Raw genomic sequence first — 27,715 nt, forward strand, 5'->3', positions numbered from 1 at the left:
CATTTAGATATACTTGAAATTGTGATTATGTTCTTCACTTTCTTTTTTTTTTGACCAAGCTGCGTTTGTTATGGTAATGCAGATACGTGCCGGTGCCTTCCCAGCATGCTCGCTGTTTGACATTCATGGGGTTAAAGTCGTGTGAATGATGAAGTGTCAGCGTTTGGGACAGTAAATTGCAGGCTTTCAATTGAGAAGCGACTTCCCCCTCGGGTCGGCCGCCGGTCCCCGTGGGCCGGCCTTGAGCAGAACAGCATGTTGTACATCCATATAAAAAAAGCAGGAAATATGGCGGTACTTTCCTCTTTATGATGGAGTGATTAATCTGTCAAGCATATTGCCGCATAAATTCCCCCCCTCCGTGGAAAATACAGTTTTAGCTTTCTTTATGCTATATTTTATTTTTCTATTGCCTATAAACATAAGGCGTCACACAAAGGGCTAATGTTCTCATTAGTATTATTACAAAATGAGCATAAATCCAACGTCTTGTTAAAATTTGAAGTCCATATTTTTGGATGCAGTTTGACGGAAACATGATTTAGTCTCTGAAAATAAAATATAAACGAGCGTGTTTGATCTTCAGGACTTATTTTCACTCGCTTCCTCTTCCTCATCGCTGTGTTCAGCACAAGTCTTGTTGCCTTTTGGGGATGTTTTTCTTCTTCTTCTACTTCAGTAGAAATGCCTTGACAACACTGTGCTGCTTATTCCATCCTGAGAGACCGCAAACTAAACAGCAGAAATAAGTATATACGCTTGTTTAGTGCTATGCAAATCGTCTTTGCCGGAGGTAAAATTAACATTTTTAATTAAAATATTAGCACCAAACAAACACGGAAAAACACACTAATGATTAAATCATATTCATAGATTCTCATAGTGGGAAAAAAGAGGAAGTTATTTGTACCTACTTTTGTACCACATTAGTGCGATTTTTTTTTAATATATATATATATATATATATATATATATATATATAAACCCAAATTAATTTAATTCTTCACAAGCTAACAAATGTTCGTGCGCATCATTTGAGAAATTCTGCTTTATGTTCACCGCTTTTAATATGTTTTGGACATTCGCATAAATGTCACGCATTATCTGTGGCTTCATTGTATCATATAAATAGAAACAAATGTCAATTATGTGCATGCGTTTTATCAACTAGAAACGTATGTCTGTTTTTAATGCTGTTATACCGCCCTCTTGAGGGCATAAGAGGAAACTACAGATATCAAGAAATGCTTTTATAATATGCTGCTTTATTGCCATTTTTGCTTCAATAACATTCTTTATATAGCAAAAAAATATATATATCTAATATTGCTGATTTAGCATACTAGGTCCAGTTATCTTCATTATTTGTCAAGTGAGTGGAATTTACTCCTCTGGTCCACAGAGGCCCAGCAGAACCTTCTGGTAGTCTCCCTTGGTGTGTTCCTGCACACAAAAAGCACGTTCGAATCCTGCTGTTTGTATTGCAACATATGACGCCATCCGCTCGTGGGCTCACCATGATGGTCTTCTGAAGAGACTGGCCGTGGTGGGCTTTGTATTCTGAGCAGATCTTCTTCAGGTCCACTTCACAGCGCGACACGATGATCCTGCTCACCACCTTCTCCTTGGCTCCTTTACTCTGAGAACCAATAATGAAAACATGTCAACACTTTCTCTGGTTGCACTTATGCTGCTATATTGTCACTGCTATGTGAGAAACACGTCCATTTTGTCTTTTTATTTTATTATATATTTTTTTTACATTTTTATGTTGCTGCTATGTGAAAAACACTTATGCCCATTTTTGTCTTTTTTTTAAAAACATTTTTATGTCGCTATGTGAAAAACATGTCAATTTTTTTTTACATTTGTATGTTGCTATGTGAAAAACATGTCCATTTTTGCCATTTTTATTTTATTTTTTTAAACATTTTTTATGTTGCTTATGTCCATTTTTGTCTTTTTTAAATACATTTTTATGTCACTACTATGTGAAAAACATGTCAATTTTTGACATTTTTCTTTTTTATTTATTACAATTTTTAAGCTTTGGATATGAAACTCAATGCAGACATCCCATAAATGTAAAAAAAAAAAAAAGACGTGTTTTTCCACATAGCAGCAACGATATGCTTACAAAGAAGGGCACGCATAGAGATAACTGGAATTAATTTCAGTATTTTTCCCTCCAACAAATATTTGTCCATAAGTGTGAATGTAGAAATAAAAACGAGAGCAATTTAGTGATCAGCAAAGCTATCGTTAGCCTCGTTGCTTCCATTTCTTCTCTTTGTATCTTACGTGTGTCTTATAGCATCATGCTGCCTCCCACAGGTCAGTTTTGGTACTACATCAGACCACATTCTATGTTGGTCACCCTCACACTTGCTTATTTTTTTTGTCTCATGCGGGGTCTCTCACAATATAGGATGGACACAAGTATTTGAACACACCCCAGCTGATCTAAATAAATGACATCATCGGGACATTTATCAATAAATTCTCATTAGAGCCTAAGCCAATCCCAGTTTTCTATTTCTTATGACCATTTACCTTCATAGCGTCGTGCAGTCTGTTAGCAAAGTACAGCTGTTTGTTTTCAAAGCTCTGCACTGTGGGGGGTGGGAACAAAAAATAAAAATCACCATCCAAGTAATACTGCAAGTCATGTTTTTGATGTAAACCTCAAGTACCGAGAACCAGGAAGGACCTTTGCAGGTCTCCCTTCACTTCCTTCATGATGCTCTCCTGCATGTCGTAGGGGCTGTAACTCTTGTACCTCTGAAAAACTACAGAGCACAAGAGCGCCGCGTCATGAGATGTTTATTGTCCTATTTATTTAAAAAAAAAAAAAAAATGCATTGTGTTCTGAACCTTTTTGCAGATGGGGGACGCTCCTCTCCGTCATGATGGTGATCCAGGTGGCCACGTCCGTTCCTTTGGTCTTCACGCCGGCGTCATACAGTTTCTGCGTTCAATCAATAAGACGCCGGTAAATGACCGTCTTTTTATCATCTAATTCTCGTGTTTGAAATAATTGATGGGTGGAAAAAGGTTCAGCGGCACAAATGACGCCGCGTCCCTTTGCAAAGTCATTTGGAAATGGCATTTATTTTAATGACGCTCCTCTTAAGTCCGGCTGATGTTAATTAAATACCAAGCAAATATTAATCAAGGGCATTTTATGAGGAGTGCTTCGTTTAAAAGGAGCGACGCATGTTTTATTGCAACTGTAATTTACCTAGATTTTTTTTTATTGTATTAGAACAGATTTAAAAAATTGTGAAAAAAGTGCAGTCATGCGATTAATTACGATTACAAATTGTAATTGCCTGACAGCCCTAATTTTTAATAATCTTTTCTTAAAAAAAAAAAAAAGTAAAATATTTTTTTTTCCAAAGAAAATATTAAAAATTAGGGGCATCAGGCGATTACAATTTGTAATCGTAATTAATCGCATGACTTCACTAGTTAACTCACAATTAATCACAAATTTTTATATCTGTTCTAAATGTACCCCAAAAAATTCTAGGCTTTCATACTCTTGTTAACAAAAATGGGGGAAAAAATGTTAAACTAATAGAAATAGTTCAAATACATTTTTGATGTCTATTGCTGTCAATGATTTAAAAATCACAACTTTTAAATGTGATCATGTTGTAAAAAGGAATGTGTTGGCGTTAAGCGAGTGTAGACACAACTTACTCTGGCGTCGTCATTAATCTTTTCGAAGTCCACCACGGAGGACGGCTCGTCTCGCTTGGTCTGCGCAGAAGGACGGTTGGCGTTGGTTTTCAGAATTATGACGAGAAAGCACATCAGCGGCATTCGTGTCAAAGCGCACCTGCACCAGAGCCAGCAGCAGCTTTGCAAAGTTGCCCGAAGTGTCGCCTGCTACGTCTTTATCCAAATCCTTCTTGAACACTGTGGGAAGGTTTACTTAATGAAGTTTGTTTTCATAGCAGGTTTAGTAGTTTTTTTTTTTAATGCTTAATTTTGGTTTATTTAAAAATATATATTTTTTAATATTAGTTTATTATTATTTTAAATATTTAGTATTACTTTATTTTTAAATATAAAGAGTATTTGTGGAGTGCAAGATAAAAAAAAAGGTCACAATATGTATTGTAGAATAATGTAAAGTAAACTACAATTTGGGTAGATTTATTATTTTAACTATTAACATACAGGCAATTATAAAGTATTGGAATCAAGTCTTAAATTATTCTTTCCCTGGAAAAAAAAAAAGTCTCAAGGAGCAATGCTTGCAACTGACCAGTGCGTCGGCCATTTTGGTTTTAAGTAGCCATCTTGAGCGAATTTGATAAACTCCTATTAGAGAATTTGCCAAAACCCTTCAGCAGGTATCCTAAACAGATTCTGAAGCTTTTTCCTATCCTGGAGAATGTCATCGAAGTGTGCTGATCATTTGGAGGATTTGACATGGGAAAAAAAAAAAATGCCAATACATGTACTCACACTCCTTGTAGACTTGCTTGATCTCCTGCAGCTCAGAGTTGCTGCGGGAGCACAGAATCTCGATAAGCGTTTCTTCATCGGTGCCGAGGCCCTGAAAGACACGTCCGCATCGGATTTGAACATTTGAAAGACACAACACACAGTATGTCAAAGTCTGCATTCTGTGATTTGTCCACAAGAGGGCAGTGTTGCTCTGGAAATGAGCTTGCTTGTGTCCTGTTGCGTACCTTAATGGAACCTCTGATCTCTGAGGCATCATACTGGGACGTGCTCTTCATCAGTCCGAGGATGACCGATTCCAAGGTGCCGGACAGCGCCCCCTTCAGGGCTGAGATCATGTCCTAAAAGTCAACAGCATCACATTAGATGTGATTCAGCACAATATCATCTTTATCCTTTACCTTCTTTGCTCTCCTTTCATAAGCAAATGCAATTTCCCTCCTCTGAGAGTACGTCCGCTTTGTTAGGACGTCAATGATGGTCTGTTCGTCCACCCCTGAAGGCCACAAACGACACTTTTTTTTAGGCACAACGGACACTTTAATGATACACAAAAACGCTAATAATGCTAAGTTTTGATTGACATAGTCAGTGAAATACAAATTTAAGAGTTTATTATTGTGGTTGTATAAGTATCAATACACAAATTAATTGCCTGAGATGTGACAAATATTGTCGTTAAGACTGTTTTTGTGATTTATTGTGAACAGCTAAAAAAGAAACCAAACCGAAGTGTTTTTTTTTTTTAACCGAAGTGAATGGCGCATTTCATTAGCACTGCAGTAGTGACGTCACCGGCAAGCGCGAAGGCGCTTCTATCTATTTTTTTTATTTCTTCAATCTTAAAGTATCCTGCTTTTATATTCTTAGGTTTATTCACATTTTTACCATTTCAGTGCTTACATTTTGTTATTTCAATGATATATGTTAATAATTTCTTTCCCATGTTTTACCGTCAAATTTTTTTCATATAACTTTAGTGAACACTTGTAAACGGACAATTTCCAGCCAATTCTGTAGCGTGACATCATCTGTAGGCAACCCCGATACAATCTAGCATCCCGATCACATCTGGTAATGACACCAGCACTAATTTGGAATGAGGGCAACACAGCTATACATTTTGTCAAGGAAAATATTATATAAATCAATATTTAACATTCCAATTTGTTGCTGTTGTATGATATGACATGTACATGATGATTCTGCCAACTTCCGCTATGCTAACCGCTATCTAGCCTTGAAGCTAATGTTGGGAAAATTCTCTCCCGTTTCAGCTCGTCAACTATTTTGGGTCATTAAGTGAAACAATCTTTTATTTTTTGCTTGATGATAATGTTTGAATTGTGTAAGGTTCGTAGTTGCTTAATGACCTTGTCATTCTGTCGTGTTTCTAAAGTTTCTCTACAGTCGGTCAACTTTTTGCCCTCATCTTAGCATATTAAAGGACAACAAATATCTGACCACTTGAACAAGAATGATTGAGCTGAGCACTTTGTCATAACAAAAGGGCCCATGAATTACATAGAAAAGTCCCCCCCCCCCCTCGCATCCAAAACAAATTATTTGAGAAATGAAAGTGATTTTAAACATTGCTTTAGTGGAAACATGCTCTGTTGTTTACTATAGTCATCTATAGAGCTAGTAGTGTCATTCTAACAAAATAAAGGGCTTGTTGACTGTGACCAGGAGCTTCCAGAGAGTTTTGCACAGTGTTCGGGCAGCATTGTGGTCACAGGCTTGGACTGCTTCCCTTTTCTTTTTTTTTGTAAACCAGGATGCTGACTCACAAATACCGACAGTCTGTACACAGAAGCTTCAGCTACATTTATTCAACAAGAATGTCCACAGTGTCTCTTGCCTTTGGTTTTGATAGCAGTCTCTATCCTTGCAGCATCTTTTTCTGGGTCAAAGTCCAAAGCAGGAATAACAGTGGGGGATTTTGGTTCATAGGACTGTGCGATGAAATAAGACATCAGATACAAGTATGTCATGTAATTGGGTGTGAGAATGTGAGAATGTTAAAAGGTTACCTCAGCATCGATGGTCAGTTGCCCGAGGAATTCAGCCACCAAGGCCATTTTCACTGTCCTGCAAAAAGTGACACATCATGTGATCCTGTATCAGTTTAATCCCATCACGGAGGCCGAGTGGGCCACCTTTGTTTCGTCTCCTGATGTAATCACATTCTTCCCACCGCGCACTCTGCCATCCCATAATGGATGAATAAAATACACTACATTTGCCGCTCGAGGCTCTCGTCAATGCAGTTATTCGAATCCGGAGGCTAATTGTTGACACACGTTCAGCGGACACACCCTGGACTGCAGTATGAAATCACACACCAGTCACACATGTGGAGGCAAAGTGACATCAGCGGATTGTTCTTGAACACAAAAGTACACACGAGCAACTACACTTTTTGCTCAAACAATTGAGGATAGCCTATGAATCAGCTATTTTCTTTTGTCAGGACCCTGCAAGATTATTTTTACAACAAAAGCGAGTTACTTTTCAACACAAGTGCGCCTCAAAGTGAAACTTACCTAACTTGTGGAAGTTGGCACAAGACCGAGCAGTTGTGTTGATGTGTCGGGAGTAAAAGGGTGTGGAGATTTAACGCCAGTGCGACTGACACGGAGAGGACTTCCCCCTTCCACCCCCTCCTCTTTCCATCCGCTCGTGACTCCACCCAGTTGAACAAGCAGCCACTGCAAAGTTGAGCCTGGCAAAGTCAAGCTACTCAGAGCTTTGTTAAATCATCTTTTCTCTCTCAACATACTGATTTAACAGAGTCAACACACAACCATTTGAATGACTATAACTTTATTGCAAATGCATTAGAAAACATACGTGTAGTTTACATACTGACATATAAGAAAGATGCTGTGTGATGTTAAACTGAATGCGGGATGGGTTTTTGAATGTAGTTGTTGCGATTTGCTGAGCGTTTTTTCTTTTTCTTGTTCTTCTTCCCACCTGGCTTGGATGGCCCTGCTTTATTTCCGGCGAGTGTAGCCTGCTGCAAGAAGCACAGTACAATACTTGATATTCGTTTTTATGATATGAACTGCAACAGCAAAATGTGAACAAAACATATAATGCCAATTTGTGATGTTACTGTATATTTTTTAACAGGAATGTAATGAATGCCATTGTGCTGAGCGGAAGAGTTGACACTGCATTGCTTTCTACCGTATTGCTTGTTCTGCACTTACAGGCCATGCAGCATTGGCACTGGTTCAGCCAGTCTCAGAAGAACTTGGCCGAGAGTCTTTTTAAGACGTTCTCTGAACGTATTGACAGTGTGTGCGCGATTGTATTTTTTTCACCTGTGGCGCAGAATGCGGGGGGAACAAGCAGGGGACGCGGCCGTGCTTCTTGTGGAAGGGCAGCACCACGGTGGGATCCACGGGTAACCAGGGCGCGGGGCCGGAGGCGGGGGCCCCGGGGAGCCCGCTGTGGACTTGGTGCAAGTCGTAGGCAGTTCGACTGGCTTTGCCGTCGGCCACTTTTAACAAGGTCACAAAAGGCTCGCCTGGTTTGTGGGTGATCAGGTATTGGCCTTCCTCCATTCTGCAAACACATTACATCACAGGAGGCGTGTCATTCGGTGGGACTTCTTCCGGTTTGACTGGAATGTGGAAAGTAGAATGTGGCATGTTGATTGTGAGTCAGGAGTTGGGCAATTCCAACACAAACGTGTAAGCTGACGAACGTCACAGTTCTAAGCTGTAACAAAAAAAACAAAAAAACAAAAACTCTAAAAGCTTACTTTGCTTTCTTTGATGCCACCAAAATGTGATTTCATTTTGGCACCTGGGAAAGTGTCTGGCTACCCAGTACTATATGAGCCGTACAATTCATTAAATATGAATTACATTCACAAATGTATTTTACCAAGCAGTAAATAGCATAGAGCTGAGAGCATAATGGCTACGGCAAGAAGCGTAATGAAAATGACCAGAAATGCTTGCCAACAAACGGCTCATTTTTACTGTCCATTGCTCTCCGCTATACAAGTCTGTCAGCAGTTTTCAACTGGTGGGAAGTGGTTTATTTTACTATACTGTGGTTAACTTGCCGTTACAAGTTTGTATGACAGATTGGAAGGAACACTTAAGGTTTTTGATGAGGAGAATTTGATCTCTGTCAATTGCCACGGTGCCCACACACTATTTCAGTAGTCAATAACATTAGTGTATCAAATAGCCAGGGTTATTATAGTTTTGGAATTTATTTTAGTTTTTTAAATTTCATTAGTTTTAATTCGTTATCAGGGTTGTTCTGTTTTTACTTTTTTTAAAATTTATTTAAATGCTGTTTCAGTATTAGTTTTCGTTTTTGTTCAGTTTAGTTGTATTTTTATGTGTATTACTCGTGCGCAATATTTAATATAGACCATGGTAAAATGAAAACGGTAACACATTTCTTACCTAGCGTTGCATTTCAGCTGAGTCAAATGAAAAAGCAGGTGAGCCAAGCAGGCAAATGTGTCGCCGAAGAGCGACGTCGTCTGAAGGAGCTTTTTTATTGGCTGCTGCTGCTGCTAGATGACATCACTTTCAAACGTCTTTATTCCAGTTAATATGGAAATAAATATTTCAAATCATCTCCAAAGGCTCATGTATTAAATGACCAAAGACTAAAGTGAAGGACGTTTTCGCTATAATTATAGTTAGTTTTAAAATAAAATGTAGTTCGTAAAAAAAAAAAAAAAAAAAAAAATGCTTTTTCGTTTTTATTTGATTTCGTTAACAAAATTGTTTTGTTTTTTTCCGTTAGTTTTCGTTAACTAAAATAACCTTGCAGACAGATAGTTAGCTAGCGCTAACATGGAGGTCTAAGTGCTAGCTTTGTTGCTAACTTACTGTTCATCTGTATTACATTGTAGTGTTTAGCATGTCCAGGTATTTTGTCTTGACTAAATCTTTGCCAGGGCAAAAAGCATTCAGATTACGACAAGATGGCAAAATCACTTGTAAATTGAATTAACTCTTGCAGTTTGCTTGCTGGTATTATTATTATTTTTTTAAGTTCGCTGATACCAAAAACAGTCAATGAAAATCTGTTACAAGGGCAAAAAATAATAATGATCTGAAATGTGTCTCAAGTGTTTGTTGTCTTTACAACGTCTCGCGTCGTCAGCAGCTTACTTTGTCAGCTTTTTCAGAAGGTGGTGCAGAATGTTTAGCGACTTCACCGGCCTGTCAACAAAAACAAGCGCGTGTCACTTTGCTGATTTAGACAATCCCAGCACTCATTAAGTGGACACACCCAAAAGCTGATAGCGCTAAAAACAAGGCTGTTGCGATTCTGCTGATTAGCTGCTGGTTTGATGAGATTTTCCATGAACTCATAAGTGGAATCATCACACGAGGAGGGCGATTAGTTTCATCATAATCATCCCCGCAAAGCCGTCAACTCACTTGAAGCCACAGGAGATGTTGTGTCTCCACGCGTCAGGCAGCTTTTTGAGCAGCGCTACTTTAGAAGCGCGTGGATTGATGTGAGCTGCACAAAAAGAAAAGGAGAGCGAGGAAGCTAATGAGCGCAGACAACAAGAGCTTTCCTCCATCAACAACACCGTAGCCACGGCTGACAAACGAGTGCAACGTCTGCCATGATTTCTTCCCTCCAGTACATTTTCAACAAAATCCTCCCTCAGTCATGAACTGGACGAAAGCCACAAATAGACAAATAAGAGATGACCACATGATGAGCCATCGACCATAAAGGGGGAAGTCTTGTATCAGCTGGGCCACTTACGTAAAGCCTTTATTTGTCCAATTTAGCTCAACATGCTAACCCGTCATCAGGAGACTGAAAGAAGATGAAGTGATTCTCTAAAAATATGCGGCATCAGAGAGATTGTCCATAGTTTATGCCCATGTTTTCGCACCATAACCTCAAAGAACCAAGCAAAGTAAACTTTAAACTTCAAGTCTTAAAACATAATATAATACAATTAAGTAAATACATTAATAGTAAATAAAGAAAATATAACAAATATAAAAAAGTAAATAAATATAAATTAAATTAAAATGAATAAAATCTGAAGAAATTTTTTTTTTAAAACATAAACCAAACCACATGATGAGCAACTACACAAAACAAAGACTTAATCTGGTTCACGCTTCCCAGTATCTTGAGGACTGAGGTTGCGTTGTTGTTGTTGTTATGGCAACAGCGTAAACTTGAATTAGTCTTCAGTGGGAGGAGACGGTGAGTCATCCAAAGACTATTTTATTGGTTTATGTGGGAGGTTCCGCTTGCCTCATTCAATGGAGAGAGAGAGAGAAAAAAACTCTCCCTAAAGCCATATAAATGCAACCTCAAGTTGCTTTAAAAAAAACATATATTACCTACGAAGGAAACTGTACTGGAGTGAAGCGCCGTCTCCGTCCACAGATGGCAAGCCTCGCTGCTACTCAGACACTCGACCCCGTAACACAGCTGGTAGTTCAGCTTGGGCAAAATATGCACTGGCACAAACTGGTTTGAAGGACAGTTAAGAAAAAGTCAGCTTGAAACGACGTTTAAGTTGCACATATATTGACATGCGTACCTCGCTCGGATTTTTCACGACGACCTTAGATCGAGCTAGAGAGACCGAGCTGCGCACTATGATAAGAACGTCTTGGAGACTGTAGAGCTTGTACAGCAGGTTGCCTCTCTCCGGGGACGTGTAATCTCTTTCGTCCTCAGAGCCGGCCTGCAGCTCCTGAGACAAGATTTCTGTAAGGGGCGGTAAAAAAAAATACAGGTCAAGTATCAATAAGGAGTATGAATAACTCCCCCAAAAAATAAACCACTACAGAATAGTTGTACTTAATCTTTTAGAACAGTTGGACTTCTGACATTTATTTAGCTACAATTTCCTTTTAACTTCTGTTGATTAATATTTTTTTTCCAATCTCTAAGCAGTGTTAATGTCCAAACTACATAATGTTGTAGCACTTGGTTATTATATAATAAAAAAAAAATAATCTGAATTGTCAGCCATTGTGTGGACCACATTTGAAACTGACTGCGTGGCCGCTTAAGAGTGCCTCGTTATTGGCTGTCAGTGCAGGCATGACGTGGAAAGAAGGAGAAAGAGCGAACCCCCCAATTATTATTTTTTAAATTGTCAAAAAAACATCTGTTCATATGCAAAGCCGCATGTGCCAAACGGAGTATGCAGTTATATGTAAAAAAGTTAATTTATATATGATTTTATCTATAATTAATCAATTACTAAGTAGGGGTGTTAGAAAAAAATCTATTCTGCAATAGATCGCGATATTACAGTGCGCAATTCTCAAATATATTCAATATGCGGCCGAATTGATTTTTAAAAATATTTTTTTTTATGGGAATATTCAACAAAACGTAGGGTTACACATTAAGCATAGAATAATGTTATATTAATGGAACATTAAGCCTTAATATTTTATTTCAGTGCTATTTAAACATGAAACCTGAATTTTCAGATAAATAAATACATTTTCATACAAATCTTACAGTGGGATTAATCATGCATTCACACCCCTATTACTAAGTATTTAGTAGGAATGGGCGATTCAATACAGGCATTGTTACTCACAACGGTCGTTTTACGATGAAGAACTCGAATTTAGAATAGAAAATTGCCAGTAATTTCATGCAATGTTAATAAAAATGCTATATTTTCCCATTTGGAGATAAATAAAGGATTATTTTAGGATTTTGCTTGACTCAAAATACAGTAAGCCTTTGCAAGCTTGCCACCAACTTTTCTTCTCCGGAGAAGCGGTGTGGATCACTGGAGGCGCAGCTGCGGTTTCTTCGCTCCGGTGCCGGCTTCTCTCCAAGTAAGAGGTCACACAGGGTTTGACTAAGGACAGCGGGATGCTGTGGCGTGGGGTTTCCGCACATCGGGTGGGTGAGACCATCTCCTGGGACAAGGCGGGGCTTTTGGCGGCTGCGTCGCTTGTGGCGCTGAACATGGCCGTCTGCATGCGCAAGATCTCCCCCAGCTGGTCGGCCGGTGCCGTCGCTCTTTTGGACGCCTGCCTCTTTTTAGGAGAGGGCGACGCCGAGGACTCAAAAGCGGGTTCGGCGGGGCGCGTGGTGGGCGTCGTGGCTTGAGATGGTGATGTTGAGTCATCAATGATCAGTCTGTCATCCTCTTGATCACTTTCTTTATCAGACTCGTACGCCGGCTTTGGAGCGGTCGCCTCATCAGCTTCCCTGACAACCGTCGGCATCATCTGCTCCGTTGCCAGGTACTGCTTGAGATTCGTCACGGAGCTGCGCATCTCCTCTTGCGGACTACAACCGAGGGGATTAGTGAGGCGTTTCATCTTGCTTGGAGGTGGCGAATCCGCACTTCGAGCGCGTTTAAGTTGCTTGCTTTGCGTATCCTGCACTGCCGTGAGACGTGCCTCCCCGAAAGTCTCCAGGTCAGTGAGGTCCACCGCAAAGTCGAGGTCGTCGCTTGTTCTTGCATTTCTTTGGAAGCCCTCCTGGTTTGGAAACAAAATGTCATCGATGAGGAAAAATAAAACATAACAATAACAAATGCGAGCTGCGTGAGTGCCAGATACCCGCGAGAGTTCCCGATTGTCCACAGGAAGTTCCGTCATTAAATGGAACATGTTCCTTTTGCCAATCTTTACAAAGGACAGCTTCAAACTCTCCTCGTGGTAGATGAGATTCTTTTGTCGGACTGTTATTTCATTGTCCACTAGGGGCGATTCTATGTAAACAGTCTTCTTCTGACCCGCACCTGTGGGAACAGTAACAAATGACACATTGTAATCATGATGAGTCATGACGCTGTAATCTAATCATGAACGCATGACATAAATGACCAGTATACACCGGCATAGACTACATAATGATATAGGTCGTGCGCTGTGAATTCCGGCAAGGTCAGCAATTTGATTAACTTGGTAAAAACAGCAGGCAACAGAAGGTAAGGGCTGTTTTCAAATTAGCGATCTCCAACTTAAGTAAATATCGCGCTCTATGAATCCCGACTAAATGTGCAACTTCGACTGGCCGGCGACCCTTGGTTGAAGTAGTAGATTCCATGGGCAATAATAACTTAATTTGTAAAATAACAGTCGCTAAGTCGCTCCGGGTCACGTCCACTTCCATTCAACAATAATTTCCTTCCGCCGTCCGTCATAGGGCAGCCACGTGATCACGTGACGTCGATGCAAATGGTCAATACCAGGTCGTGGAAACTGGAGGTGAATATGTAAATATTTGCAATTTGAGGCTTTTGTGAACAAGATGGCTTGAACGATCTGCACATTTTAAGTTGGAATACTCTAGTTTGAATCAGTCAAGCAATGTTGAGGGAGGAGTGAATAACATAGAATGTGTCTTAATTTTATTTTATGTAGGGTAAGAAAATTGTAATTTTAGTATTTGCACAATATTAGCATGTCGAAAATTGTTCACAAGGTGAATTGAATAAGCAGAATAATTACAATTTCAAAAGGTGAACAATCTGGATCTTAATTTGAATTTGCTAATGGAGATGAATGGTAAATAAGCTTCGGGGGAAACTTGGCCTCAATAAGAACGAATAAGGAATTTTTAGGTGAAAAATGTATTTAGGATTTTTTTTTTTTTTTTGACGGAAACAACGGAAGCGTGGATAAATGGATGGCATGATTTTTTTATGTGTTGAAAATGAAATGATTTGAATTAGATTCATTGTGTGGAAGGAGAAGCGTATCGAAAAAGTGGGAGAATTATTATTATTATTTTTTAAAGGGATAACTTTATGACTGCATTAGCTATTAGTATTATCATTATGAGTTAGTGATACAATATGGCACATTCTGAATTTCAGGGCTACCCCCCCGGACAAAACAAACAAAAAAAACAAACAAACAAAACAACAAAAACACATTTCTATCCCAAATATCACAATAACAGTACTGCACCTTTCCCCTGGTTGACTTTAATGCAAACAGGAAGTTCCCATCTCTGATCAAAGTCAGGGCCGTGGTTGTCCAACAGTGTGAGCAGGGCCTCTCGGGTGAGACACACGTGCGGCTCGTAGCGGGAGCACAGCTTCTCTGCATTATTATCGCTGCTGATTGCCTGCAAAACAACACAATAGCTGCGGTGAGAGGAACACTTGGACGCCCCCTGGTGTCTTTTGTGAAAAGTGCCACAGCCAAAATGACCCCCGGTCATGAATCTTCACTCTCGGAGGCACAAAAAGAATCTTTGCGCCTTACTTTATTGGAGTAATTAAAAAAAGAAAAAAGTGAAACAATTGCTTACAGCGTGCATGTCCTTAGCTTTTTTGGCTGGAGGATTTTCTGATGAAACACTCTGATAATCCGTTGCAAGCTGTGCATCAGCAGGCATTATCACGCAGCCGACGATATCCACACTGCCCTGGGGAAATAAAAAGGGTCCAAATGCGGAAATAAAGAAAAGGAACCAACATAAAAAAAAGAGCACTTTTTGCAATTTAACTGACTCGAGTTGAAGTTAAAACCACAGCAGAGCAAACATATTATACACAATGGCTCCAAAAATGTCTGGAACAGCCCGAGTGAGAATACATTACCATGATAACGAGCTGTTTTTCAAAGGTGAGAGACAGTCCCGGGTTGAACGTTCCGCCAGTCAAACTGGTCATCTCGCATATCTGATAGAGCTGAGGTAACGTTTGGATATAGTCCAAACGGGCCTTCAAATACTCCTGAGAATTAAAAAAAAAAAAACATATATATATATATTGGATTCAATACTAATGATAAGACAAAAATGACAGTGTGTGCACTGTTGTACCTCTGCATACTGCAATGCTCCCTGTGATACGAAACAGTCATCCTGTGGACATATTCTGGCCACATCTTGCAAGTACCTCTGAAATTGCATCACTTCGTGGTCTACTCGGAGTTTCAGGTACTGAAATATCAGCATCAAGTGAATGAATGCAACGGAGGAGTAGCCTGATGAAAATGACTATTAAAAGGAGATTAGTGTCACCTGGGGAGGATCCCTGGGATTCTTACTCCACAAGAAGTTAAGATACGCTCTCTGCTCTTTGCCGGACAGGCTGGACATGCACGGGAAGGGCAGCCTGGGTTGAGGGAAAACGTCATCCGCCTCGTTCTTTACCCGCTTGGGCGACATAAAAACTTTTGGAGGATTTTCACATCCCTCTGGAGCCTCCATGGCGACGTCTGTGAAGGAAGTGTCAGTGTCTATGGTGGAGTCATCTTTGCTGCTGCTCATGCCATCTTTACACTGTGCAACTTCTTTGGTAGCAGACTTTGGTCCGGACTGAGCACCACATTCTGGTTGTGTGCTGCCATTCCCTGTAGGGCTTGGGTAGAGAAGACAATATGTTTGGAGGTATTTAATTAACTCATTTACTGCCAATGACGGCTATAAACGTCAACAAATAATTGTAACAATTTCTATTCGTTTAACATTTTTTTCCACTTTCGTTAACAAGAATATGAAAACCTAGAATTTTTTTATTGTACATTTAGAACAGATATAAAGTTTGTGATTAATTGTGAGTTAACTAGTGAAGTCATGAGATAAATTACGATTAAAAACTTTAATCCCCTGACGGCCCAAATTTTTAATACTTTCTTTCCTTTAAAAAAAAAAAAATCATTCACTGCCGTTGACGGCTATAAATGTTAAAAATGAATTTTAACTATTTCTATTAGTTTAACATTTTGTCTCCACTTTTGTTAACAAGAGTATGAAAACCGCGATTTTTTAAAATTGTACATTTAGAACAGCTATAAAGTTTGTGATTAATCCTGAGTTAACTAGTGAAGTCATGCGATTAATTACAATAAAAAAATGATAACCGCCTCTTGGCCCTAATTTTTTATAATCTTTTTTTTTTTAATGAATGTATGGCAGTGAATGAGTTAAAGAGTCCTAATTATTCAACAGTAATTGCCACCTTTTTTCTTTTTTTTTACTTAGCAGAAACTTAAATCACATCTTGACTGATTAATTTAAAATCCATTGTATAAAGGCAAAACTCTGCCATTGTCAATATACTTTTGTACCTAAATGAATGATTTTACAGACTTGAGACTAATAGTTAATAAATTAGCATACAGTACCTTTGGAGAGAAGCCCACAGCTGTCTAACACTCGGTGCAAGGGAATATTGATCGTAAACGTCTTTGGTGAAGAAAGGAGCGTTGGGTACAGGAGGGTCCTCCCTTAAAAAGGAATGTGCATTCAAATTTGGTACATTTCATATACATTTGTTATATTTTGTAGCACAAGATGGCCCCTTAGTTACAAACGTACTTACTGTTATTCATTTTATTGTTTCTCTCAGAAGTGTTTTGCATACAACTAGTATAATGTGTTTGTGGAATATGAATTAAGTAGCAAAATCCACCTGTTTTATCCATTTCAGGGGGCGGCCATTCTGCCACTTGCTGTCGACTGAAAATGACCAATCACACACTTTGTTTTTGTGCAATGAAACATATGAGCGCAAGTTACCATTCAATATGTATTCATACTTATGCTGTCAATTTATGCCTTGTAAAACATCACAGTATGCTCACAAGTGTGACATTTGTTACTTAACTTAAGTTTGTTATTTTACTCCAAAAATATTGTTTTAAGGTGATGTTGTTGGCAATATTTCAATTGACAAATTCATGTTATATTTTTGTCATTTGGACATTATTGCGTTATTTAAAAATAATAATAATAAAATAAAAGATTTTACCCGTAACTCAGTATACTTCCCAACAAATGTATTGGTCAAGTTACACAGTAACTACCTTCTTGGGGCTAAATGCCACCATTTAGTGCAGTCTGGAGCCCTGACCTTTTTTCTTTGAATACTTATTGACATGAAGTAACAGTAACGTTTATTGCTACTCTAACCATTATTGAGGTGCGTATTTTTCCCCAGTGGCCGACTTTATCAATTCATCCCCATAAAGAAATAACGTTGGTAAAACGCGTCTTCTCACGTCACCATCTTGTCCCCCATTAACAGCATCATCGATTCGTATGATGCCAAAACGGAATACGCGACGACAATAACATCGACGTTACAGCGTATTGTCACATATGTCAGCGTGCAGTATTTTGTGCGGGAAATTATATTTACTCACCACACCGGGTCCATAAGCGCCACTGGCTTGTCGACAGTACGCACGAGGGGGCTGTCAGGGAATCAGTTAGCTAGCTAAATAGCAAACAAGCCGGGTGGTTTTCTTCTACTGAGGAGAAATTTCGCTCTGTGCACAGTGCTGCCCTCTTGCGGATCCTGACCAAATTGGCCTCTATCGATGGTTAGTAATGGGCTGTGTAACTACTGTAGTGTTTCCCAAACGTCATTGAGCCCAAAGGATTTGCATATTATTGTAAGTCAATGTCATATTATGCAGTTTGAAAACAAACGTCACGCTTAAATATAGAAGAAAAATCATCCGTTTTTCTTGTGTATTACGTGATTCAATTGTAAGAACAAGCAAGGTTCCTTCACCTGTAACATAGAAATATCACTTTACCCACTAAATTAATTTATAAAACAGCTAAAACAACAAGACAAGAAAACAGCCAAGAAAGAAAAGCCCATTACAAGCGGTAAATTTTATTATGGGATAACAGCACATAAAGCACATCTAAAACCGATGTGTCCAATGCACTTTTAATAAAGGTAATATTAAAGGTACAGTTTCTAAGTACAATATAACAACATTCATATTAGAATGAAAAGTATTTAAAAGACAACATTAAATTTCTTATTTTTCTTTACAGCCGTATTTACAAAATGAATCAAAATACTTATTTTCATATTTAAGAATCATCAGACAAGAAGGAGCAAAACTACGTTTGTGAATTGACTACCTGCTAAAAGAGAGTTCAAAAGAGCTGGATTCAAAAGGTACATGAGCATCTGGCCCCCAATTTCACATCAGTAGCAAACATGTGACTTGAAAATTGGTGACAACCACACGCCCATTTGAGCTTCCCCTCAATTTGCGTTGCTCTTGCTTGAAAAATAAAAAGAACGACTCCACCTCTGCTTCAACCTTCTCGTTACACGACCGACACGGAACACACAACATGAAAAGAACCCCATGTATACAATACTTGTGTTAAAAATCCTAAAAAAAAACAATAAAAAAAATAAAAGTGGACTGACGTACTTTTCTTTCTTTCTTTTTTTTAGGTAACCTGTGTGTAAAATGAGCATTTATTTCAAACAAGGTGAGAGGAATGAGTCCATACATTGAAATCCTTTACCACTGCATGAAAATGTTTTACACATAAAAAAATTAAAATGTGAGGATGAGAACTGAACAAAACACACTTCAGTATACAGAACTTGTAACCCCCCCCCCCCCCCCCCCAAATATGACAATCAAAACCACATATGCGCTTTTGCTACACCGAGAGGCACTCAGTGTGATACACTGCGTATTATTGCCAGCATATTCGTATTTGCTACAGTGGCGAGGAAACGTTTGTCCTCCAACGGCCTTCCGTGTTCACTCCCTCCTTCCGAATAAGCAACGAAATAAAATCAAACTGCCTGATCTCAGCATCGCTTCCCTGCATCATGTGAGGATCTATGTAATCACGAGAGAGGTAAATACTCCACAAACTACAAGCCTCAAAGTGTTCTTGTTGCTTAATCTAAAACTTACAATCGGACAAAGAGAAATAAAACACTGCTGCATCAGTTTGAACATCTTTTTTTTCTTCATAAAGCATCATTAAATAGCTTGTTACTTAGCAGATACTAGCTAAAGGAAATAAGTTCCTTATTAGGGACTCTAAAACGCTTGACGTCAGGGTAAAAAAAAAAAAATTAATGTTGCTTAATCAATCATCTTCGTCTCCTTTTGGATATAAGCAAACAGTAGGAGTGGCATTGCTCAGGTGGTAGAGTGGCCGTCTCCCATGTTAAAGGTTGTGAGTTTGTTCCTCAACCCCTTGTATCACTTTTCTTTTTCTTTTTTTTTAATTTACTAGTACAATTCAGCCAAAATCTCTCCTTGCAAAATTTACTGAGAATTTCTGAGTGAAACACCTTTAATAGTTTTTTTTTCATCAGATAGGCACATTTTCTCGTACACACTAAAAATACTTTGAGTAAAATTTACTCTGTTTACAGTCAAATTTACTCTACATCAATCTATCAATCATCACCAAATTATGTGTCCATAAAATCCATAATATTGGGACGATCACTTTAACATTTTCAGAGGTTGAACTGTGCACGATTCGAAACGTGCACATGAATTTGGTGGCGACTGATCAATGTTTTAAGTGTCCCAAAGACGTGTTTATACGTTTTGTAAATGTTTTTTTATTGAAATTTGTTATGCTAGCGTATACAGAAGGCTTTGATGTAGCCTCTCACCTGCAGAGAACGGTTGAGGAAATTGTAGTTATTACAAAAACGGCCAGCGGGTAGCAGGAGAGCAAAAGAGATCAACCAGGGCCATGTTGAAAAAAGCTAATTTACCCACAGTTCTATACAGATTTGTGAATAATGATGAAACTTGGCTATATTCTAATGCTAATTGCTGCAAAAAGGAAACAGATAGAAACATACTTTTTTTTTTTTACTGATAAAAAAGACACTCTAATCTGTCTTTTGGTAGGTTCCATGTTTTATAGCAATAGAACACAATATTCTATGGGCCTTGCAAAATCGGTCAAAATCCAGTAAAACAGCCGGGAGCAAAGGGGGTTGCTTCAGTGAAAATGGCTGGGAGTGAATGAGTTAAGCAACGTTAATTTTGTTTTTTTGTTTTTACATGAAGCGTTTCAGACTTGTCCCCGTTATTATCCCAAGTCGAGTACACTGATACAGGTACTGGCCGGGTAACTTTTACCGCTTTTATTATCATTAATCGAGTCCTAGTATTGAGATTAATACTGTACGCAGTGAAATGAATCAACTAATAGGGTGGCCAGGCTTAGTAATCAACAATTTGTTCACAAACGTTCCTAGCACCACACAAAATAAATCAGCACACCCTAATCCTAACTAATCCTAAATGAGGGAAGCAAACTAGAGTTATCAATACAATATGGTGCATCTGATTAACACATAAATATTCTCATCGGGTAGGCCTTAGTAGCAGTTTTTTTCCCCTCTTACCTATACAGACAGAAGCTACCTTTATACACGTGATCAATAATCTTAAATACGGTGAGTGGACAGCAGCGGATGAGAGCGAGCAATAAGTGAGAGAATCAACTTTAAAGGCTATGTCAAGTTCTCGGTTCTTCACCTGGTCAAAAAAAAAAAACAACAACAACAAAAAAACTCGAAGATGATAAATAAGAGGTGTATTTACATGCAGATGCTCAAAGACTAATATGCACAGAAACAAAAGAGAAATCCAAAGACATATATTATTGCTTGACATTCAATTATGGCTAAAAGTTGCGTTTCATTTTTTTCTGCCTACTTTGAATCCTTGTCAGCTGTGCTTTGGGAAAAATGACACTTTTTTTTTGTTGTTCAAACATGACGGCCAAACCGGAGGTGTGACATAACATGTTCACAATTTATGGCTCATTTTGTCAGCCAGTGTAGCGCTTTCGAGGGCAAGGAACCATTTTTGGTTCATTATAGGGCAATAAAGTGTCATTTTTTTCCGGCCAAAATTTAATAAAAATGCAAAAAATAGAATGAAATAATAATCAATATAAATGTCTTCCAACGAGTCCAGTTGCATTGTTGAAGACGTTATGTCACACTTTTTAAACTGCTACCTACTGAGGATGGATTGAGCTCAAAAAAACAAAAACAAATATATAAAACAAAACCTTCTCATCCACGTAACCCTGTTCCTTTGTAATTATTAAAGCCTTGTCTGGGTTCTTTTTTTTTTCTTTCTTCATTTATTAAATCACACTGACAACAAACACACAGGCACGTACACACAAACTATTGCTTTTTACAAAGAGACAACAGAGCAGAGACAGGAGGAGCATTTTGACTATACATTGATTGAATAGCACACTTAGCACACATCAATCCCTCGCTTCATTAAGTGTGAATGTACAGAAAGACGCCGCTAGTACAGTTTTCTATTCGGACACGCGCGCGGCGGATTTATTACTTGGAAACGTTTTGGAGTCAAGTCAGGCAAACCCGTAATTACACCACAAGGCCATATTGCTTGTTTTATACTGTAGGATATATTACAAAACACTCACACACTTTTCTTTTCTTGTCTTTTTTTTTTTTTTTATGTCGAGCAAAATTCCTGCAGTTTAAGGAAATAGAATAAATAAAACGAGGAAAAATCCACCTCTTGATGTGTGTGAGCGTCTCTAGCTGTCTCCTCCCTGAGCGGACGCACCTCATGCTCTCGGCCGGTTCTCTCCTTCCTGGATTGTCTAGCACGTTTCCAGACTGGAAAGTTTGTTCTGCTGGGAGACTTGAGGTTTTACTCGTGGTACAGGGCTTGTGCATCACAACAGAGATTATTACTTCGGTACAGCATAAAGACTACAACCCAAACAGATTTAGTATTGCATAAGAATATTTGGTTTTGCTAACAGAGGGACCCTGATGACACCTTCATCTAAAACTGATTTTTTTTTTTATGATTACTGATAAAACTTAAAAAAAAAAAAATTTAAGATGGTTTTGTGGTATTTCATTTTTTGTGTGTTGGCATTAGCTTGACCTCAGGGGCGCAGTGGTGTATGAGTGGCCCCAGCGGGAACTTAAGTGATGTATATTCATTCACACGTTAATCTCAACAATTCGCGGTGGAGCATCCCTGAACACAAATTAGGGCTGAACAATTAATCAAATCAAAATCGACGTCACGCGCTTGCTGAAGGCAAATTTGGAACGGCAAAGGCTGCATTTTGAAAGAAGAAAAATAATGCTTCATTTCAGTCATTAGAGATGCCCCGATCACATTTTTTGTACCCGATTTGGACTCATTTGTTTACAAGTATCTGTGGATACAGAGTCTCAATTTGATTCCGCAGCAACGCATTACGAAGAAAAAAAAAGAGCGTATCCAAATTATTACAAAAAAAAAATCGAATAAAGGTATCCAACATTATAACTTTTTACATGGCTGTAAGTTAGCAGTAGTTGAAATCAAGTAAACATATATTTTTAAATTGTGTATTGTATTGTAAAATATATATGACTTTAGAAATGAAGAAAAAAAAAAATCAATTTTTTTTTCAGCCAATATCAATCAGCTGAAAATTCACGTGATCACATGATCACATCGGGACAACTCTAGCAGTAAGCAGATAAGTAAACTATCCGTCATATTAATTTCTGGTAAATTTGCCTTCATTTTAGCACAAAACCAAACCAATAAAACCAAAACACCCGACGACGTATAATAAATTCAATAATCACATATTAAATCCTAATATTTGGCGTAAAAAAAAACAAAATCGCAATTAGATTTTTTTTCAAAATGGTTCAGCCCTAACACAAACAATAATGCAACAATCAAAGCACCACTCAAAAAGAAGCGCAGAAACAAACTCTTCCCTGAGGGGTGACAGCACAAGGCGATAGTAGCTAACGCCTCGTGCACATTGCACGGCAGAGGAATGATGGTGTGCAAGCAGCAAATCAAAACTGGATTCAAAGTCATGTTGGTGACAGTGGTGGCATGCATCTAAAGGGATATCTTTTTAGTCTTTTTCATGGATGTGTTCTTTTCTTTTTTTTTTTGATGTTGCCTTTTAAAAATAAAGTTCTTCCTTCGAAGTCGCTACTGAATTTGCTGGAATGTTTTAGGAGTCCGTTCTACGTAACAGACCAGAAAGCAGACTACTGTTTGGCACATTCAGGTTTTTTGTTTTTGTTTTGTTTGTTTGTTTGTTCTATCACTTCACGAGCACACCAACAAGAAAGACACACTCAACAAAAACAGAAGCACAACAACAAAGCATTCTGAAAATAGCACTTGTCCTAGCGTTTTATGCTTCTCTTCCCTAATTGTACAAACAACTGCGAGTCTAATTATTGCAGGAATATAGTTAAGTGCTATCTGACATCTTTTCCCCTCGCTCTCCTTTCCTCTTTTTCTTGAGTTCATTAACCAAAAAAACGTGTTACAAAAATAGAAGCTTTACGACCAGACAAGGCTTTGAATATTCACTTTCCCTTCATTGTTTCTTCCGCGTTGTTGGCTTGAGAAGGCAGATGAAGCCACTCCACCAATGGGGCAATAAAAACATTTCAATTAGGTTTCTTTTTTGTGTCACTAGACTAGGCAGCGCTTGCTGTATCTCTGCCTTCCACTAGATGGAACAATTGGATTGCAGTCGGGGATCACTTGGCTTGGTTTGCAAATAAATACCCACTGGACAAAACACGAGTAGTTGCAAACATCCTGCCTTTGTAAAGAAAAGCAGAGATGCAAAATCCCAGAAGAGGATAATGTATACCACCGGCATCTGCTAATTCTTTAATTACTGTTTAAAAGTCCAAAATGATTCACACACTGGCCAAATTACGTGAAATTGCATTTGTTGAACGGGTATCGCTCGATAATTGAAATTGTTCATGTCACTGATCTCATTAGACAAGTTCAAGGAAGCGCAATTTTCACACCCTGAAAAGGAGCCTATAGGACAATTTATTCAATTTATTTACATTTCGATGCAATGCATTTTGGGAACCGAAATGGAATACGAATAGTGAATATCTATGTGTAAATGCATTAGAGAAAAATGTATGTAGTTTTCATGCATATCAGCATCAACTTCAAAAATCCATCAATTGTTATAGAAGAATATATATATTTTAAATAACATATTTAAAAGATAATTTAAGCAAATTTGTTATTTCAAAAAGGGTGTATGAAACTGGTAGGGCTTCGTATTAATCAATAACCAAGACCTGATTTGTGAAAATGTGAATTCATCGACAATAAAAGTCACCCATTCATCAAACAGGAAGTCACTTAAACGCAGTCATTTGGCCAGAGTGTGAATAACTGCAAATATGATTATATACGGTATATTCTACGTATAAAAGTCGATCACAGAGAAAATAATTTAAGGATATCTTTTTTTTTATTGTGCTTGAAGTGTAGAACGGTTGACTGATTTATTAATACTGAGGGGAATTCTAGAATTGTTTGCATCTCATATTTTGCGTACCTCAACACAATCCGTTAAGTGAAGTAATTCAAGTAAGATTGGAACGCCGCTCATCTGCCTTCTCACAAAGCAGCAAGGCCGAGCTGCCCCGCCACACATGAACCGTCTCCAGCTCCCAGGACTGGCCTCTGCGGCCGTGGTTTAAACTTGTATTTCTTCTTGTGCACATGCAACACATCACTAGGTAAATATACAAGTCTTAAATTAAACAAAAGGTGTAAAGAAAAGTGCCTTATCAATTGAACAATTAAGAATCGTCTAACTACGAATATCATACATGTTATTTAAAATAGATTCTATAAACATTACTTTTTTCTGTATAGCAAGTACTTATGACCATATACCCTGTAGTACATTATAAAACAGGTGGAATGGACCCTTTTCATTGTGTTGGTGCCCCGTGCTTCTCTAGGGCACCCGTCCAGAGAAGGATTAATAGCAGATGGCCTTACATGATTTCACTATGCAACAATGGCGGATGGAGGTTTTTTTGACAGCTAAAATCATTTCAGTAGAATTACCAGAATTCTATGTTTCTTTTTTTCTTTTTCTTTTTTTTAAATCTTCAAACGATTGTCCACAGAGAGGCGCCGATTGCATCACCGTGCCGACAGAGCCTCCCTCCCGAGTTGCTGTGAGTTTGCGTCCAAAGCAATGCATCCAAAAAGATACGACTGAATACGAGAAAAGGAAAACAAAACAGCAGAACGTGACCAAAATGTGCGCATTTCACCTTTGAATATGTGCGACTGCGAGACAATTATTGCCGGTTTCAATGCCTAAAGATTTTAACACCTAAATGAATGGTTTGTACAATTTCAAGTCAGATACATCACAATGTAGTTCAAAACTTCAAATAAATCCTGGTGAATGAACACGATTGACATCCCTCTTGAGTTTTGTCTTAGAAATGCGCAAAAGATGGTCAAGTTCAAGCGGGCAGAAATTGTTTGTCCTCATGTTGGACGGGGGTGTTGGCTCCCCCCAAGTCTTCCAAAGAGAACCACTGAAGTAAACCTCGAGAAGCAACTCCACCGGCCCGACCGACTCTTCCATGAAAAAGATGTTGAGCAGCGCGCCATCTTGTCCACTCCGGTTTGTGCGGGGCACCAATATAAAGTGTCTCAGATTCCTCCTCCACATTCCCCTACGGTGGGCACTCTGGCACCTGGCAGGGACGCTACCCGTCAACGGGCATGGACTGCTCAAAGTCTGATCCAAACAGCTCCTTATATAAGGGGGGGAAGTGGGCACGCACAATGTCTGGATATATTGCTTTGAAAGCCGTAAGCTTTTCTGTATGCCTACTGCACAGCGCCCGCAGTGTCGACACTTTGCATATCAACTGTGGGGAGAGAGACAGAGAAGAGACAAGCTGTTTAGATTCACAGCAAGACCAGGAGGACGCGGAGCAACGCTGCCGGAACGCATTTCCCCGCCCCTCCCTCACCCTGTGTTGACTCCCACATGGGGGCAAACTTGACGTGTAAATATTGAGACAAGCGCTCAGGCGTGAGGAAGCCTGACACTACGATTGATAAGGCACCGCTTCTCTTTCAATACAAATGCATTTTGTGTGCCATCATGAAAAAGTCCCCCGAGAAGTGTTGGGATAACACTTTATCAGCCGAGGTAACGTATTTGGCAACTTAAGTGGTGTTCCAAATGTGGGCCCCGCTATGAGCGAGGAGAGACAATAATAACTAGAGCTGCACAGTTGTAGACAAGTGATAGGCACTCTTCGATTGTCAAATTTCACTAAATTGGTCTGAGAAGTTACTACAAGTAATATATCTTTGTTTAAGGGGGAAAAAATAACTAGAACTGCACAGTTGTAGACTATTGATTTCTAACCCCTGTTAATTTGTCAAATTTCAATAAATTGGTCAGAAAGGTGACTGCAAGTAAAGTATATATTTTTGGGAGAGGCAATAGTTTTTCGCAAAACAAAAGCGATATTTTCTTGTGAGATCTCGTAATTCTCATAAGAGGAGCTCATGAAATGCTGCGAGAGGTTTGGTTACACAAGATGGACGCTCAGAGTTGTTACGATTAATTTAAAGAGATCTTTCTCCCCTCATTGGTAAATTTGCCGACGTGTATGTGCTTATAACTCGTGTATGCTGCGAATGGATAGAAGGGATTTAAACGACGATGTGTGCCGTATGTTGCTTGTTCGCTTGTTGCCGAGGCTAATGGCCGTTCCTCATGCAACGATAATACATTTTCTGGCCAGCCTTGGCTTTATAGCTAAATCGCTTTGTGGTTACTTGCATTTTGCATAATTCTGAGGGTTATGGAAATACAATTATTGATTACAATTACTTTTTTTTAGGAGTGAATAATAACTAGAGCTGCAAAGACATAGACTGTTGATTCCTAACCACTATATGATTATCAAATTTCAATAAATTGGCCCGAAAATTGTTGACTAAAAGTAATGTATCTTTGTTTAGGAGCGCCAATAATAACTAGAGCTGCACCGTTGTAGACTGGAACTATGGCTAACTTGTTCTCAGGAGCAGTTAGTCGGGGAGTTTGTGTAAAATGCTTAACATTTTCATAACATTGCACGTTAAGTATACGTGTAGTGATTTAGTCGTTACCTTTGTAAGAATTCCGTCCTCTCTATGGTTCTTCTGCAGGACGTGCTGGAGAGCCAACTGGATCTTCTGCTGAAGTTTCTCCACCTTCACCTTCTCCTGGAGCCAAGATCGGTCTGTGAGGTCAAAGGATAGTAATGGGAAAAGTACGTCAATTCAGGGTGCTAATTTTAGGTACTGGCTGTTAAAGAAACAGGCACATTTGTTCCTTGTCACGGCACATTCGGGGTTGGTGTGTTTTCTCTTTTTGGAAATGTGACTGACACCTACCAGCAGACATCAACACAAAGGCGGAGAACAGGGCGATCTCATCCTCAGACAGGTGCATCGAACACAAGTTTTTCCCAAACTCAAAGATGGAGCTGATCAAGTCGTCACAGCCTGCCACAGCAAAAGGACAGAGCGAGAGAGCTTAGGATGAGCGAGACCAAAGAACAACATTCACTCTTGATCTTTATTGGGAGAGAGGCACACAGGGAAGGGGAGAGGAAGGGGAAGAGCAGCAA

The 27,715-nt window shown here is 38.9% G+C and overlaps 3 protein-coding genes across 6 annotated transcripts in view; all 3 read right to left on the reverse strand.

The window, feature by feature from the left end:
• Positions 1-1,245: 1,245 nt before the first annotated feature.
• On the reverse strand, positions 1,246-7,166 carry LOC147175358 (annexin A2-like). The gene is made up of 13 exons (XM_086073620.1): positions 7,026-7,166; positions 6,513-6,570; positions 6,341-6,434; positions 4,881-4,975; positions 4,707-4,820; positions 4,480-4,570; positions 3,845-3,924; positions 3,706-3,765; positions 2,875-2,968; positions 2,694-2,789; positions 2,554-2,612; positions 1,517-1,639; positions 1,246-1,443 (listed from the first exon to the last, which is right to left on the reverse strand). The coding sequence occupies exons 2-13, from the start codon at positions 6,558-6,560 to the stop codon at positions 1,384-1,386; spliced, it is 1,014 nt and encodes a 337-aa protein (XP_085929746.1). The 5' UTR covers positions 6,561-6,570; positions 7,026-7,166; the 3' UTR covers positions 1,246-1,383.
• Positions 7,167-7,220: 54 nt separating this feature from the next.
• Positions 7,221-17,713, reverse strand: ice2 (interactor of little elongator complex ELL subunit 2). Of its 3 annotated transcripts, none has more exons than XM_086073618.1 (15): positions 17,595-17,713; positions 16,575-16,676; positions 15,469-15,808; positions 15,268-15,387; positions 15,044-15,178; positions 14,752-14,868; positions 14,406-14,565; positions 13,050-13,231; positions 12,236-12,968; positions 11,048-11,217; positions 10,845-10,974; positions 9,909-9,993; positions 9,636-9,686; positions 7,812-8,055; positions 7,221-7,498 (listed from the first exon to the last, which is right to left on the reverse strand). In XM_086073618.1, the coding sequence occupies exons 1-15, from the start codon at positions 17,606-17,608 to the stop codon at positions 7,376-7,378; spliced, it is 2,706 nt and encodes a 901-aa protein (XP_085929744.1). In that variant the 5' UTR covers positions 17,609-17,713; the 3' UTR covers positions 7,221-7,375. The 3 variants fall into 3 exon arrangements, with proteins under 3 accessions (XP_085929744.1, XP_085929743.1, XP_085929745.1); XM_086073617.1 differs by having other exon boundaries at positions 7,221-7,501; XM_086073619.1 differs by lacking the exons at positions 7,221-7,498; positions 9,636-9,686; positions 9,909-9,993 and having other exon boundaries at positions 7,890-8,055.
• A 1,116-nt stretch (positions 17,714-18,829) lies between these two features.
• Positions 18,830-27,715, reverse strand: part of roraa (RAR-related orphan receptor A, paralog a) — a 245,749-nt gene continuing 236,863 nt past the window's right edge. For both annotated transcript variants that reach the window (XM_086073041.1, XM_086073042.1), the window contains 3 exons: positions 27,480-27,590; positions 27,213-27,325; positions 18,830-25,951 (listed from right to left, as the gene is read on the reverse strand). In XM_086073041.1, the coding sequence (XP_085929167.1) occupies positions 25,787-25,951; positions 27,213-27,325; positions 27,480-27,590 (389 nt within the window). In that variant the 3' untranslated portion in view covers positions 18,830-25,786. The remainder of the gene's footprint in view (positions 25,952-27,212; positions 27,326-27,479; positions 27,591-27,715) is intronic.

This window comes from Leptonotus elevatus, chromosome 4 (assembly GCF_054856555.1).
Source record: "Leptonotus elevatus isolate MCC_2025b chromosome 4, RoL_Lele_1.0, whole genome shotgun sequence".
Lineage (NCBI taxonomy): Eukaryota > Metazoa > Chordata > Actinopteri > Syngnathiformes > Syngnathidae > Leptonotus > Leptonotus elevatus.

What these genes read in the sequence shown, in the direction of transcription:
- ice2 (XM_086073617.1), bottom strand. An exon ending in TAAAGTCAACCAGGGGAAAG is followed by an intron (nt 13,232 to 14,405) that starts GTGCAGTACTGT and finishes CTGTTCCCACAG; the next exon opens with GTGCGGGTCAGAAGAAGACT. An exon ending in ACAATCGGGAACTCTCGCGG is followed by an intron (nt 12,969 to 13,049) that starts GTATCTGGCACT and finishes TTTCCAAACCAG; the next exon opens with GAGGGCTTCCAAAGAAATGC.
- LOC147175358 (XM_086073620.1), bottom strand. Translation starts at nt 6,560, where the DNA reads ATGGCCTTGGTGGCTGAATTCCTCGGGCAACTGACCATCGATGCTGAG. An exon ending in GACTGCTATCAAAACCAAAG is followed by an intron (nt 4,976 to 6,340) that starts GCAAGAGACACT and finishes TGTGGCCTTCAG; the next exon opens with GGGTGGACGAACAGACCATC. An exon ending in TGCTGCTGGCTCTGGTGCAG is followed by an intron (nt 3,766 to 3,844) that starts GTGCGCTTTGAC and finishes CCTTCTGCGCAG; the next exon opens with ACCAAGCGAGACGAGCCGTC.